At 30.5% G+C, this 14,099-nt stretch overlaps 3 protein-coding genes across 6 annotated transcripts in view; 1 reads left to right on the top strand and 2 right to left on the bottom strand.

The window, feature by feature from the left end:
- LOC138938776 (transmembrane protein 26) overlaps positions 1–3,056 on the top strand; it is a 4,268-nt gene extending 1,212 nt beyond the window's left edge. The window contains exons 2-6 of the mRNA XM_070306025.1: positions 524–701; positions 931–1,335; positions 1,653–2,020; positions 2,280–2,606; positions 2,848–3,056. Coding sequence (XP_070162126.1) covers positions 524–701; positions 931–1,335; positions 1,653–2,020; positions 2,280–2,606; positions 2,848–2,893 — 1,324 coding nt within the window. The 3' untranslated portion in view covers positions 2,894–3,056. The remainder of the gene's footprint in view (positions 1–523; positions 702–930; positions 1,336–1,652; positions 2,021–2,279; positions 2,607–2,847) is intronic.
- A 695-nt stretch (positions 3,057–3,751) lies between these two features.
- Positions 3,752–7,076, bottom strand: LOC138938519 (uncharacterized). Its single transcript, XM_070305563.1, has 3 exons — positions 6,529–7,076; positions 5,777–6,074; positions 3,752–5,482 (listed from the first exon to the last, which is right to left on the bottom strand). Exons 1-3 carry the CDS (start codon positions 7,074–7,076, stop codon positions 3,752–3,754), a joined length of 2,577 nt encoding a protein of 858 aa, XP_070161664.1.
- Positions 7,077–8,325: 1,249 nt separating this feature from the next.
- LOC138938764 (transcription factor 21-like) lies at positions 8,326–12,758 on the bottom strand. 4 transcript variants are annotated; one of them, XM_070305997.1, is made up of 6 exons: positions 12,414–12,758; positions 11,140–11,297; positions 10,956–11,067; positions 9,293–9,504; positions 8,814–8,850; positions 8,326–8,664 (listed from the first exon to the last, which is right to left on the bottom strand). In XM_070305997.1, the coding sequence occupies exons 1-6, from the start codon at positions 12,518–12,520 to the stop codon at positions 8,571–8,573; spliced, it is 720 nt and encodes a 239-aa protein (XP_070162098.1). In that variant the 5' UTR covers positions 12,521–12,758; the 3' UTR covers positions 8,326–8,570. The 4 variants fall into 4 exon arrangements, with proteins under 4 accessions (XP_070162098.1, XP_070162100.1, XP_070162101.1 ...); XM_070305999.1 differs by having other exon boundaries at positions 9,293–9,501; XM_070306000.1 differs by lacking the exon at positions 8,814–8,850.
- Between the last annotated feature and the right edge of the window lie 1,341 nt (positions 12,759–14,099).

Genomic DNA, 14,099 nt, shown 5'->3' with positions numbered 1-14,099 from the left:
CTCCTTGAAAATTCCGATATAAAAAATAGTATTACAATATATATGCTAATATTATTTTTATATAAATACACAAAAGACTATTTATAGAATATTTATAAAATAAATAATAATATAAAAACGTAGGATTATAAAAGAAATAAAAACATGAAAATTTTAAAAGAAAATTAATGGGGAATATATTTTCTTTATATTAAAATAATATTATATATATATTAAAATATAAAATATTATTATATTGTATTAGGTATTATGTTAATATGTGTGTTTGCATGTACAATATATATACACATATACACTATACGTATATTTAAGTTATCATACAACACATAAACCATACATATTATATATACATATATTTATAATATAAAATATACGATATTTTTTGGTTTTTAAAAATTAAAATAAATTTTTGATAAATTAAAATAAATAAATAAATAAATATATATATATATGTGTGTGTGTGTGTGTGTGTGTGTGAGTGTACATAATTTGTTATTTATTTTTTATTATTATATTTTCACAGGTTTTGCCCATCTGTATTTTTATATCTCAGTAGTGTGGTACCTGCAATTTGGCTATTGGAATTAGACAAGGTAGATAGGAGATTAAAATCCCGCGAATCGGATATCAACATATCCGAAAATTTCGATTTGTCCAATCTAGCAGCCGGTGATTTGAAGCATCTAGAGGAAGCTCTCGGCGTACGTATGATTTTTATCGCTCTTTTATTATGAGAAGTAATCACATACGTTCCCCTCGAAACGAAGCAACTTTTGTCTAATGGTAAAATTTTTTGTTAATTTTGTGTATTTTTTTCGATATTTGGATTTAAATGAAATACCTTGTACATAGCTTAATAATAATAATAATAATTAATTAGCAGAGACAGTTTAAAATTTATTAAAATAAAATTTCTTTCTAATTTTTCAGGTTGATATTCAATTACCGGACATTCAGATCTCCACGGAAACGTGGGTCACTTTAATCGAACAGTTTTTAATGTTAGTTCTAATAATCGGCCGGTGGATGTTACCGAAAGGTGACTTAACTCGTGATCAATTGAGCCAGCTTCTGTTGGTCTACATCGGGACCGCGGCTGACATTATCGAGTTCTTCGACTCATTCAAGGAAGATAGGATAGCAAGAGAGCCTGTGCTTGTATACCTGACTCTAAGCATCTGGGCATGGTCCCTGATGCAATTTACGGTCGTGCTAACCGCCACTAAATCGAGGAAGTCTCGACTCTCCAGTAGCGTCTCTAAGAAGAAAATCCGGACGGAAACTAGTTGCTGTAGTATCGATGTATGGGGAATCGCTCTAAACATGATTCTTCAGGCATGTCACTGAATAATATAAAGATCTAAAAAAATATTTGAAAAATATCGGACAGCGCGAAATGCGAAAAACACAATGGCCACCTTGATTCAATTTTTAAGTAGATAATCGTAAATCAATCTTTTCTATTTGAACATTTTGTATATATAGCTGACGTTTATTGATAACGGGAAGAAAATGTTTTATTGCCTTTGAAATTATCTATTTCTTTCTTTTAAATGAACACAATTTTGACGCGAATCTGATAAAAAAAAGTCTCTCATAAGAGAGCTTTAAGATTAATTTCATTTAATAAATATCTATTCTATATCTTGTAGGACGGACCGTTTCTGGCGTTTCGCTTGATATTAATAATTCATTATCAGATAGTCAGTTACATGAACATATTTTTTACATGCAAAAACACGCTTGTAATATTGCTGCAATTGTATCGGCTTTACGTGGTGCAAAGCGAAAGCAAAACCAAACGGAATAAGAAATATAACAAAATGAAGGTGTCGAATATTAGTATTATTTCTCGAGGCGATATGTACAAAGATGTAAGAATGAAGAATTCGCGAGATTGTAATAGGCATAAAAAACGACGTGATAAAGACATAGAAGGAAATTACAGTGAAACCGAGGACTCGATGGAGGATATCGATAAGTTTGATTCATCTCCGAGAAATGTCGTCTGTTCGAAACGGTTGGCATATTTCAACTATTTTACATGTAGAAATTAAATTATTGAATTAAAAAAAAGAAATAAGAAATAAAATAATAATGAATAATGAAAGAAATTTATTTTATAAGATTCAATATATCTTTTGAAAACAAAGTGTTATATAAACTTTGTATAAAGAAAAAGAAAATAGCAAATTAAAAGGAAAGTAAATTTAGAAAAGAAAAATACTGCACATTTTGTCTGTACAAATATTATATATTTATTATATGAATTGTCGTAGGAAAAGTCGTCAAGATACCGGATACTCGACATCAAGTTCCCGTAATTCTAGCAAACAGAGCAAATCGCAAAAACGCGAGGGGAAGAGAAAATCGTCGCGTAAAGTGGAAACAAGACGTGACACTTCTGACGAGGAGAGACGTAAGAGAAGGGAAGTCAGAAAATCTTCCGAGAGAAGTGAGAGAAAATCGACAAAAATTAAGAATGACGACGGTTCCGGTAAAGGATCTAATCGGAAGTTTGACAGTGAGAATGAGTCATCCAGCGAAGAGTTGACCGAAAGTAAGACTATCAGCAAAGGCAGCGAATCGGAATTTGACAGAAACAGGTGAATTTTTAAAACATTAATATAGAATAGTTAAAATATAGAACATTAATATAGAGATTATTTTTTCACAGAGACATTTCCTTTTTTTCTCTCTCTCTCTCTAAAAAAAAAAAAAAAAAAAAAAAAAAAAAAAAAAAAAAAAAAAATCTAAATCTTGAAAGATTTTATGATACTTTTGTATAATATTATTTTTATTATCTCTATCTGTATATCTATTATTTGTGTCTTTAATCATTTACAGTGCTCGTAAATACACACATCGAAAGCGGAGGCAGAATAGAGATTGACAGCGGAATTTGGGTATTATAGCATTATTCTTTATTTATTCTGCAATTTTTATTATTTGCATCCTCTTTATACACGCTGAAATTAATGATGGCATAATACTAATCACGAAAACGAGACAATTTTATCCTCTGAGAGATTAACGTATAAATAATATTTATAAAGATAAAGAGAATTATAGAGATTATGCTTAGTATTTTCGCGAAATAATAGAATATAAATATCTACTTGTATTTATTGATTAATATTTTGAATACAAACATATAAATTGTTTTTAAATTCTTCTCTTAATTATAAACTTATATTATCTGAATGTCTTGAGAAAAAAGAAAACATTCGCTATTATTATTAAATTGCGAATTTTGCAGTATAGTGCAATATATGTTTTATTATTTCAAACACAATTCTAAATCTTGATGTATGGATATTTAGACAGAATGTATATAGAACATATGTCCTGAGAATTTAATTATATATAACTTTATGTAGACGCTCCTAATAATAACGATTATACACATAGATCAAAGATAAAAGTAAAGAATTGACGAAAATATTAATGGAAAAATTTTAGGAGTTTAACATTAATGTTTTATAAAATAGAATAATGGTATATTTGTTATTAAAATATAAGTATATTCGTAATTTTTAATATACATATTATTCATATCAATATCTTTATGTACGTTGTTTTTATAGATGGAATAAAATAAACGAAAAAGAACGTATCACAACTTATTATAAGTAAATTGCTCTACGAAATTATCTCGTAGACAAAAATTTCTTTACGATAAGTAAACATAATTTTAAATTCAACGATATAATATCGTACACAGCAAGATATTATTTTATCTTCAATTTTTTTAGATGATCGAGTTATTCCAGCTCTCTAGCCATTGAATGCTCTGCTTGCTGTCAAGAGTGTCAATATAGTTCGATAGGTCGTCTTGGTGAACCCCATTGGCGGCACAATATAAGATCGCAGTGTTCTCCAGTAACTCCTGCAGCGGTTCTGTCGTCGAGACTTCAATTTCATTCTTTGAATGCTCCGACTTACCTTCCTGCGGTGTTACTTCAGGCATAACAATTTCGCGTTCCTTAAATGTTTTAGCAGATTTCTCTCTCACGTGTTTTAATGTGTTTAGGCTGATCTGCCGATCTATGAAAGGGACTTGGTTATTCTCTGATGATATCGAATACCTGTTTCGAGCATTTTGAACGCTGTTGGCAATCTCATTATTTTTGCTCTTTTCTCCTAGCGTCAGATTATATCCCTTCCATTTTTCCTGCAAGAGATCGAGATCCACATTTGTATCCGGAATTGTGAAGTTTTGATTTTCTTCTGCTGTTATATTTTTTTGGCAGAAATCCTTCGGCAAAGCTTTGGCGCTTGTATTCGACATATTTGCTTTCATACTTCTTGAATCATAAATTCGATTATGCATCGCAGATTTTCTCAATGTGCTATTGTTGTATTCTGACAGGATTCTGGCGATCTCCGAAGTCTCACTGGCGCATTGCGTGCTATTTTTGCCGGAACTCATCATCAGCATTTCATCATTTGACTCTCTGTTAATCCTTATTTTATCAGCGGATCTAGTTTTGTGATTCTCTTTCGTAGCGTGGACAGTTTTATCGTTCTCCAACTGATTCTCCAGAAACGTTTTCTTTATTGTATTCTCTCGTGTGTTTGTAGAATATCTCTTTAAGGTGTACAAATTGTTTTTCATTGATGACTCTTGGCGGCCTAAAGCCGGCTCACCTGTCAAAATCAGCTTTTTATAGATCGATGACATATTTGACAGTGCCTTGTCGTCGACAGACACGTCTTCCAACTTGGGTGGTTTTAAAATGTCTTTTGCGGTTGCTGTGCAATTCTCGCCGCTCGTTTTCGCAGCCGAATTCCTTAGCAAGATCAAAGAGCTGTTTGAAGCGTCTCGCAAAATCCGTTTTAAATTCATTCTGATCATCTCTCCGCTCTGCGAAATAATTTTCGAGCCATCGCTCTCTACAGTCGATCTCTGTGTCTCTGGTATATACGTTGTTGAAGATGACGGATAAGTCGTAGCGGTTCTTTGACAGTTTGTGTTATTCATGACATTTTTCTTCTGAACGTTTTGCGCTATGGCAATGGCTTCAATTAACTTTGCTTTTTCTGCGAACTTAGCGACATTCTCTGAAGAACTCGTGGCGTTATTCGTGACATTTACCGTTTCCTTTGTTGATGTTTCCGAAGAGCTCGTTTTGGGTGCAGAAACTGTCAATTTCATTTTCTCTTCCACAGCTTGCTTGTACACTGGTGTCATAACTTGCGAGCAATAACCGAGTACGTAGTGAAGACTTCCGTGCATGCATGTCTCGAAGGTCTTTTCTTCCGTGGAAAAGTAAGTATTACATATATCTTTGGCATTCGACGAACATCTACTTTTTCCTTTCGTTCTTCCTTTTAGCTTCTTCTCGACAGAAGGGTCTCGTCGATCGCGATGCGGATCGACAGCGACCACTTCAATTTCTGGTTCGTCGACAATCTCACAGTAGGATAATCCATCGAGGCTGGTAAAACATCTTCCTAGGTACTCCACTGCTAGACCAGCCTGGAAAATAAACAAATTATATAAAAGAGATTAAAGAATAATAGATATCAATAGATTCATAAGATCATATGTAAAAGACGAAATAATGATTATAGTATTGAAATTTTTTCCTTTTTTTTTTTTTTTTTTTTTTTAAACAAAAAGTATTGACAGAGATTGCTATTTATCGTAGCTTCGTAACTTTTCATAAATTATATATATCTTTCATATTAAGAGTTAAAAAGTCTTTTTAAGACTATAATTTGATATAAAGAATAATAATGTTATATCGCTAGGAAAGATAATTTTTTTTACTTGGGGATGGTAAATCGGTCTTTCGTGCATTCCATGCACAGGCCATTCTTTCCATTCAGTCTCATCTTTTTTGGTAGGTGCCTGATAAGTTGCACCTACAGTATACATTTTCCGAGTGACCGATCTAGTTTTCATATAAGGCATCGTGCCTGATTTAATACGTTTGCTGGTTTCATAATTTGTGCGAATTTCTCTCCTGCTATTGACTAATAATCGTTGTTTAGATCGAGGGAAATCCTTATCAATGTTCTTCTTGGATACCCGCATAGGATTTCGTCTCACCTCTACCGTTTCACGACTAGAAAATGCATCGAATTTTGGATGTAAAGAAGCAAATGATTCTAATCCGGTTAATATTAAATCTTTTGTTTGTGAAGGTTTTTTTAATACATAAAGTAGTTTTATAAATTATAAAACTATTTTTTTATATATAATTGCTTTATAATGTAAAGCATGTAAAGAAATATTACAAGAAACATCACATAATCACTTATTATCAGACATCTTTAAATTTATGTTCTAATCGTTTTTCTATTAAATTCTAATTTAAATACAATCGGTAAAAAAAAAATCCAGTTTTTTGAAAAGGAACGGTAAAGTTCTTTGAATGAAAAATTAATTATAGCCAGTTAGTGATTATTTTGATTAATAATAGGTGTAAAATTATGGAATTTTATTTTCACATTTCTTTGTTAAATATGACAAAAATATTTTGCATCGATTTATTGCAAGGATCTTTTAATATTGCTCACGTTTTGTTTCTGATGGCTCGGGTGAATCTTTTTGCTTTAGCAGCTGTACAACCGGATGTCGAGCTGCTCCCACTACTATTCGTTTCCATCAACTCTCTATAATCGCTATCCTCCCTATTTGTCCTTGCTTCTTGTCTTATCACGACTGTATCTGACGGTAGCTTTCGCAGAATTTCCATGTTTTCATAATACATCGCGTCATTCTGCAAATTTGAATTTCCATTCTCTGTCATTTCTCCAAATTGTTGTCGTAGGATCATCTTGGAATCGCTGTCGCTCAGCTCGATCACCTGGCGACTCGCTGTTTCACGATGATCTCTCCCTGATTCTTGCTCCAATAAAATCACCTCCGTCTTTCTGTCAAATATTTCCTCTTGGATATGACCAATCGACACTGAACTCGAGATCAAATCGTGACAGGGAACATAATTCGCGTTATCGACATCTTTACTTTGATTTTTTCCGAACGATGAACCAGCGTTCTTAGAAATTTCTCTTTTCTCTTGAAAGGAGCGTTGCTCGAGTAAGTTTGTTGGCGATACCTCCATTAACCTAAATTATTATAAAATCTTTTACGATACCGAGTTTCGCGATAGATTATTCACGATAGAAGAAAAGGTTTGTTTTTCCAGCGTACATTTAATATCAATGTAACTTGTAACTTATAACTGATTTTAATTGAATAAATTTCTTCGTTTTCTGTCTGTCTACAGATGATTCACAAGTAAATCAACAAATTATAAAACTTATTAAATCCGTGCTATTAACTGTGCATTTTATTATACCTTCATTTAGAATGAGATAATTCTTCGTGAACAATGAAGGAAAATAGAAATAAATTTGCAAAATAATGCAGTGTTGTTATAATGTAGTTGAGAAAATACGTACCTTATGACTTTATTCTTCACTCTTCTTTACAGTTTCGAGAAGTTCTTAACGGAATATTATCTATCTTATCAAAAAGTCTTTCTTTTATCAAATATATTTCTTTCGTTACAAGAACATGAAATCGTAGTTCGTACTTTGAAAGACGATCGATATCGGTTAATTCTTGAGATATTCCGAAATCTTCTCTCACTCAAAAAATCGAGTAAAATTATAAACAGTATCCGGATTAAGTGAGGTGATCGATATCAATCGGGAATAATAAAGGGATACTATTGAATGAATGTTTCGCGAAGAAACGGAGCACTTTGGTCGGCTATCAACGGTAGTGTCGTCTTTCAAATGTCTCGTCACGCTCGTCGATTGCACACACGCACAAATTGATTCGATGAGAAATTAACAATTGAAGATTCTCTTGAAAAGAGAGTGTAATGTTTTAATTATTTTAATTATAAAAAATTTTTAAATTAAAATTAACGTACTATAGTTTCTGAACAGGACCGATACCCAAACAAAAATATATGCATTTTTTTATTGATATTAAATTTCTTTTAATTCATACTTAAAAAAATATAAATTTATTAAATAAAGCGAAGTATATAGTATTTGACAAGAAAAACATTTTGTACATGAAATATTAATCGTATCTTTTAAGCTATGTTCTTTATTCAATTAAAGAGACATTCAAAAATCAATTATTTCATAATTAACTTTTAATCGTTTTTATAAAAATAATTTTTATTTAATGTAACAGGAAGATATAATAAGTATAGAGTTCGGTGTTTGAACGATCATTATTCACGATAAAGTGTAGGATAAAAATCTATAATTGTATATGTAATGAGGACATTCACATACATACAAATAATAATAATAATAAAGATAACCAAGAGTCTCGAATAGCATCGATTTTATTCCAAAGCAAATACTATAAATTGCACTAACTAGTTCTTTTACACGTAAATACTGAATACAATACTTATCGCTCGTATTGCACGTGAAATTAAACGAGACCGCGTAGAAGTTTTTAAACTTTCTCCTTCTCTCTCTCTCTCTCTCTCTCTCTCTCTCTCTATCTATCTTAAAGTATTTACAAAGAAAAGAGGAATTACTGTATAATTTACGAAAAAGTTTTGTTGAATGCTCAATTCATATTATCAGTTGTCAGTGCAAGGGTTGTAAGCACCGATCGCCGATTTGGATTTACTCCCAAATTCTCCCAATTTATCCATGACAAGCGTGCTGTCAGATCTGCAACAATTATTGCAATACTTGATACAGGTGAGAGCACAAAATGTGTTACACGATTTGTAAATTAATACGTTGCGAAGATTTATAATATTGATTTTATAAACAAATGTATATTGTAACTTTTTCGATAAATCTGTACAGAAACTTACATAGCATGGATTACTTTGATCTTGACATATGATGTAGCTATTTTACAGATGAAAGCACACATTTAGTTCTCTCGTTTAATTTAATATCAAATTAAAAATCTTTTATAAATATTTATTCGCGTTGTAACAAATTATTAATTTTTATACAAAAATTAATTTCATACACAATATTAATGTAAGAAGTGGGATGCATTAATACTGTTAATTTAATATTAATGAAATTTATGAGTACAAAATAACAATGAATTTTTTTCTTTTTTTTTTTTTTTTTCAATTGAAAAAATCATAGTAATTTCTGGCATTTACACGTGTAATTATTCACTTGATAATATTTCGATAGTTTCTGGAAAAAAAACGTATTTGTAACATGAGATATTATGTGTGATTTTATATGTATTTGTATGTAATGTACGTGTATAATTCTTAATGTTCTTTTTCGAATATTTAATGCAATTAAAACATATATTGTATATATATACCGCTTGTGTTCCATTCGGCGCGTTCGCCATTTATCTCACCCCTAAGGCACCTCTCGACATACGTCAAAGGATCGAGCCTGGCCGCTAAGACCTCGCGCAACAACGCGATATACGCAATAGCCAAGCGCAAGGTATCGATCTTTGACAACCTCTTTTCATAGGGAAACGTCGGCACATGGACCCGGAGCTCGTCGAAAGCCGAGTTGATGCTGCTAAAAATTGCAATCACACTGACAATCCGCTCACTAGTATTTTGTTAAAAAAATATAAAGAAAAAAAATTAAATTGTATATCTTAAAGTGTGTGTGTGTGTAACACATCGCATCGTGAATCAATTTATTATTAATGCAAAATATTAATATTATAACGTGTAATAAATATGAAAAAATAATTTTTTTTTTTTTTAATAATGATTTGCAAAAGTAACTTGGGTGATAATATTGCTTTCTTTTTTTATTATCAATTCCAAGAAATTTTTAGATTCATGACATATTACATTTTTATAATCTGAAGTTTTCCTCATTTTATATCTCAAAAGAGATAATTTTTTTTTTGTACACGTATTATTATAAATTTATTATAAACATATTCGTAAAATATATATTTTAGTTGAAAAAAGATTAACCCCATACAGCACAGAACATTGCAATTATATTGAAGCAATGTTACAATTTTGCAAGTTGCAATGAAATATTGTTCAGACATTATTGGAATATGGAATTGTAATATTTTATGAGAATGTTACAGCAACATTTCAAAAACATTACAAAAGACAGTTTTTGATAATCGCTACTTCGTTCGTTTACCACTATGCGGCGCGCGTTGCGTCATCTATCCTGTATTTAAGTTTTAATCACGATGGTTATATAAAGCTTGCAAAAAGCGGTTAGTAATATTAAAGGTATAATAACTATTTTTATCAGATTAATTTGTCTGATACAATCCCAACACAGGAAATTAAGATATTGAATGGAGTGTTCAGAAATCGCACAAATAATTATCCAAAAAAAGTTAAAATTATCCGTTTATTGTCTACTTAAGATATGGAGTTTAATATTTATATAAATAAAATTTTAATTTTTATGAATTAAATTATTTAATCATTATCAATTTCTTAAACTTGTAAATAATTTATAAAATAGCGATGTTAATTAAATAACAGAAAATTGTTTCCATTTTTATATAAAAGCAAAAATTTGATAATAATTTTTTAATATGCAAAATGCTTCAAATTTAATAGATAAACTTGGAGAATATATAAAGACATCCACGAGAGACGAGAAAAGACTCGTTGTAATTGCGTAAATTCACAATCTTTTTTCTTATCTCTCTTGGATGTCTTTATATGTTCTCAAAGTTTATGTATTAAATTTGAAGCGTTTTGCATATTTGTAACAATGTATTTAAATATTACAAATACATTGCACCGTAACATTACCGTAGTCTTACATTGAAATATTTCTGAGGGTGGACATTTCAACGTTGCCGCAGGCTTGCAGTAACATTGCAGAAACATTTCGCAACTTCTATGCAATATTACAATGTTTCAATGTAAGATCTATGCAACGTTTTTGCAATCTTTTGGTGCTGTATGGGACTCTATTATCTCTATTAAAGTTAATCTAAAGGATTAACTTTATCATTATTTTATAAAATTTCTTACCTGAGCATACGTTTTCTTTCACGAATATTAGCAGCGTGTCGTTGAATTCTGTAAGGGCTACCATTTGGATAATAACCTTCTTCTACACCATTCATCTCCGTGTCATTATGATCTAAAAAAAAATCATACAATAGTATTTAAACAATCAAATGCTGAATTATTATAATTATTTAATATTCAATACCTGGCGTTGAAACTGGCATATGGTAGTGCAAGGGAGAATGTGTATGTGGTGACGTGTGCGTGACATGCTGCGTGGATCTTCCTGCATAAACACATGAAGGTAATTCTGCCAAATCTTCCTCAGTGATATCATTACTGGGCCCCACAAAATATTGAGTACTGCAAAATTATAATAATGTTGTATACTCTTATTTGTATATGTTATCCAAACATTTTTAATAGCGTAAAATTGATAAAAATTTTATAGAATTTATAAAATAAATATTAGTATTATAATATATTGGAAAATATTTATAAAAATATAATTTATTAAGAATGCATTAATTAAATAAGTTATATATATATATATATATATATATATATATATATATATATATATATAATAATATAAAACTGAAAAATCGCATTTTTTACGAGATGTATGAATTTTGTTTAGAGAAATTATTATTATATAATATAACTTTAATGTTATATAACATCTTTTATTTATTATTATATATACTTAATTAATTTTTCTAATAATTTAGTTATATTTAATACAGATTTTAATAATCTAATAAGTAATATTTTTAATAATTTTGATAATATCCAAATAATTCTTTATATTTTCTCTGTTTTGTTTATTTAGAAATTGTAGAATAGTACATTTGTTTATTATGTGGCAATAATAGTACAACAAAAACTTTCTTTTCCTTTCACGTAACAATAAGTATGAAAATATATGTGTATGATTAAAACGAAGGAAAGTATAAATTAGTAATATATATAATATATTTTCAAAATATTTTTCGAAAAAATATATTGAAAATCTATATTATCAAAGTCTGATTAATTTTTTAATTAGTGAAGTGTTAGTACAGAGAGAGGAGTGATGATGATTGTATTTTTTTTTTTTTTTTTTTGCTAGAAATTTAATATTTTATAATCTATTATTTTCGTTTGATGTGCGTCGTCTTTAAAGTCGATAATGTCATTAATATTTGATTATTAAACATTATAATCTTTTCTCTGATTATTGAAAATTATAAATTGACAAAGTATCAGAATATATCAGAATGAATTACCAGAGATATAAAATATCAAAGATTATATCTAGATCCACACGTATGCAGCCATATACAGGCACGCACTTATTCATCATATTCACGCACACACGTTGTTGAGATTAATTATATAAAAATCAATGCTTTTTTAAATTTTATATTAAATAAAGACAATTTTTTTTTTTTATACGTGTCTAATTATTATCTGAGAAAAAAAGAGTGAAAATAGTACCTGGTGCATGCTACAGTAGAATCTGCGATTCTCGACGTGGTGCCAACCCGATGGCGAACTCTTTGGCTCTTATCCTCGAAATCGTATCCGGGATGAAGATTCGCCATAATATACGCGTCTTCACAATTTCATTCGTCGTCAGTATTTCCGCAAATTGGGAATATCACGAATCAATAAGCAACCCCACTAAATATAAACTTTTGCTTTTATTATTATTATTTTTTTTTTTTTGAGAATTGCAATTTTTTCACACGCCAATTTTTTGAATTTTGATTTTCTCGTCGATCTTGCCGGCGACCGATCGATCGATCGATAGCTCGAAGGAGAATATCAGTACGGAGAATACACGGATTTAGACTATCGGTAGTGTCCCTGGGGAGACCGCTTTATATATGAAAAGCATCGGGGTAGCATGAGGGATGATCGATACCAACCCCTGGGCGGGTTTCTAGCCAATAGCGAGCCGAGACGAATATGGGGTGCGATCATCAAACGCGCACGGGATTGGTGGGCGAGCACTCCAGCGAGGGTTTTATCGGCTGAGATGCAATCCCTGAAACGCTACCCCGTAGAGATTTTATTCGTCCCCACCCACTATCGCTTGTCGTCACCTCGACGATAAACGCGGGGGTGGATTTATTCACAGGGGAAAGAAGGGCGCCTAGTAGTATAACGAGGGGTGGCGGGGCAATTTTTCAATTTCGCCAAACACGGATAAAATATTGCGAACGTTCCTTTGATTTAAAAATTATTCTCTTTTGTCTTTTTTTCAATGGTTAAGATCAATAAAATATATGTAATTAAATACAAAAAGAGAATTATTGTGAAAAAGTTGATGAATTGAATCATTGATGATCTAAAACAAACAGTTTTCAATTATGTTTATTAAAACTTAAAGATTTTGGGAAAAGTTATGAATTAAATTATTGATGATCTATCAAATAGTTTTTAATTATGTTTATTTAAAATTAAGGGTTTCTTAGATTGTTAAATACGAATCTGATGTCAAAATTGACAATTTTAAAAAGTATACATAAATGTGTAATTAATTATTTTTAATACACTTTTGTATAACAGCCCAAGTTAATCTAATCTTATTATATAAATTTATTTTCCTTACATAATGGAAAATTTGTCATCCCTATCAATTAAGCTTGTTATATCTTTGTAATTAACAGAAAAAAAAATAATTCAACTATATTTTAACTGTTATATATTCAACTATATTTTAAAATATTGACAATTACAAATAAATTTTTATTAATTACAAAAACCTTTTAACAATATAGAAAATGTTACAAGAATTTAGCACTATTAGTTCTTATAGAGATCAGATCTTACCACACATAAATTGTACATTTTTATAACCAGCTTTATACAAATGTTTTATTTTAAACACAAAAGAAATATTAACAAGGTGCATCTAAAAACGAACTGGCATCGATGATCTCGCGATTCACACTTGCAAAATTGTTCGTTGTGACAGCCTGAGAAAGCATCGTCGAAAATGACATTTGGAGAATAGCGGCAACCGAAATTGATCGGAGATGGTGGTGTCTCTCTTTTAAGAGAGCGATTATTAGCCTTCCCAATAGTATGAATGGGCCAATATTCAAATGAGCCGTGTTTAGTGCACGCGCGACGAGAGAAACGCGACGGTGCAATTATGCGAGGTGTTAATACGAT

This window comes from Polyergus mexicanus, unplaced genomic scaffold, assembly GCF_030449975.1.
Source record: "Polyergus mexicanus isolate NDT 795.1 unplaced genomic scaffold, iyPolMexi1.0 SCAF_13, whole genome shotgun sequence".
NCBI classification, from domain to species: domain Eukaryota; kingdom Metazoa; phylum Arthropoda; class Insecta; order Hymenoptera; family Formicidae; genus Polyergus; species Polyergus mexicanus.
Note: the sequence above shows the minus strand (reverse complement) of the source record. Positions and strands in the feature narration are given on the sequence as shown.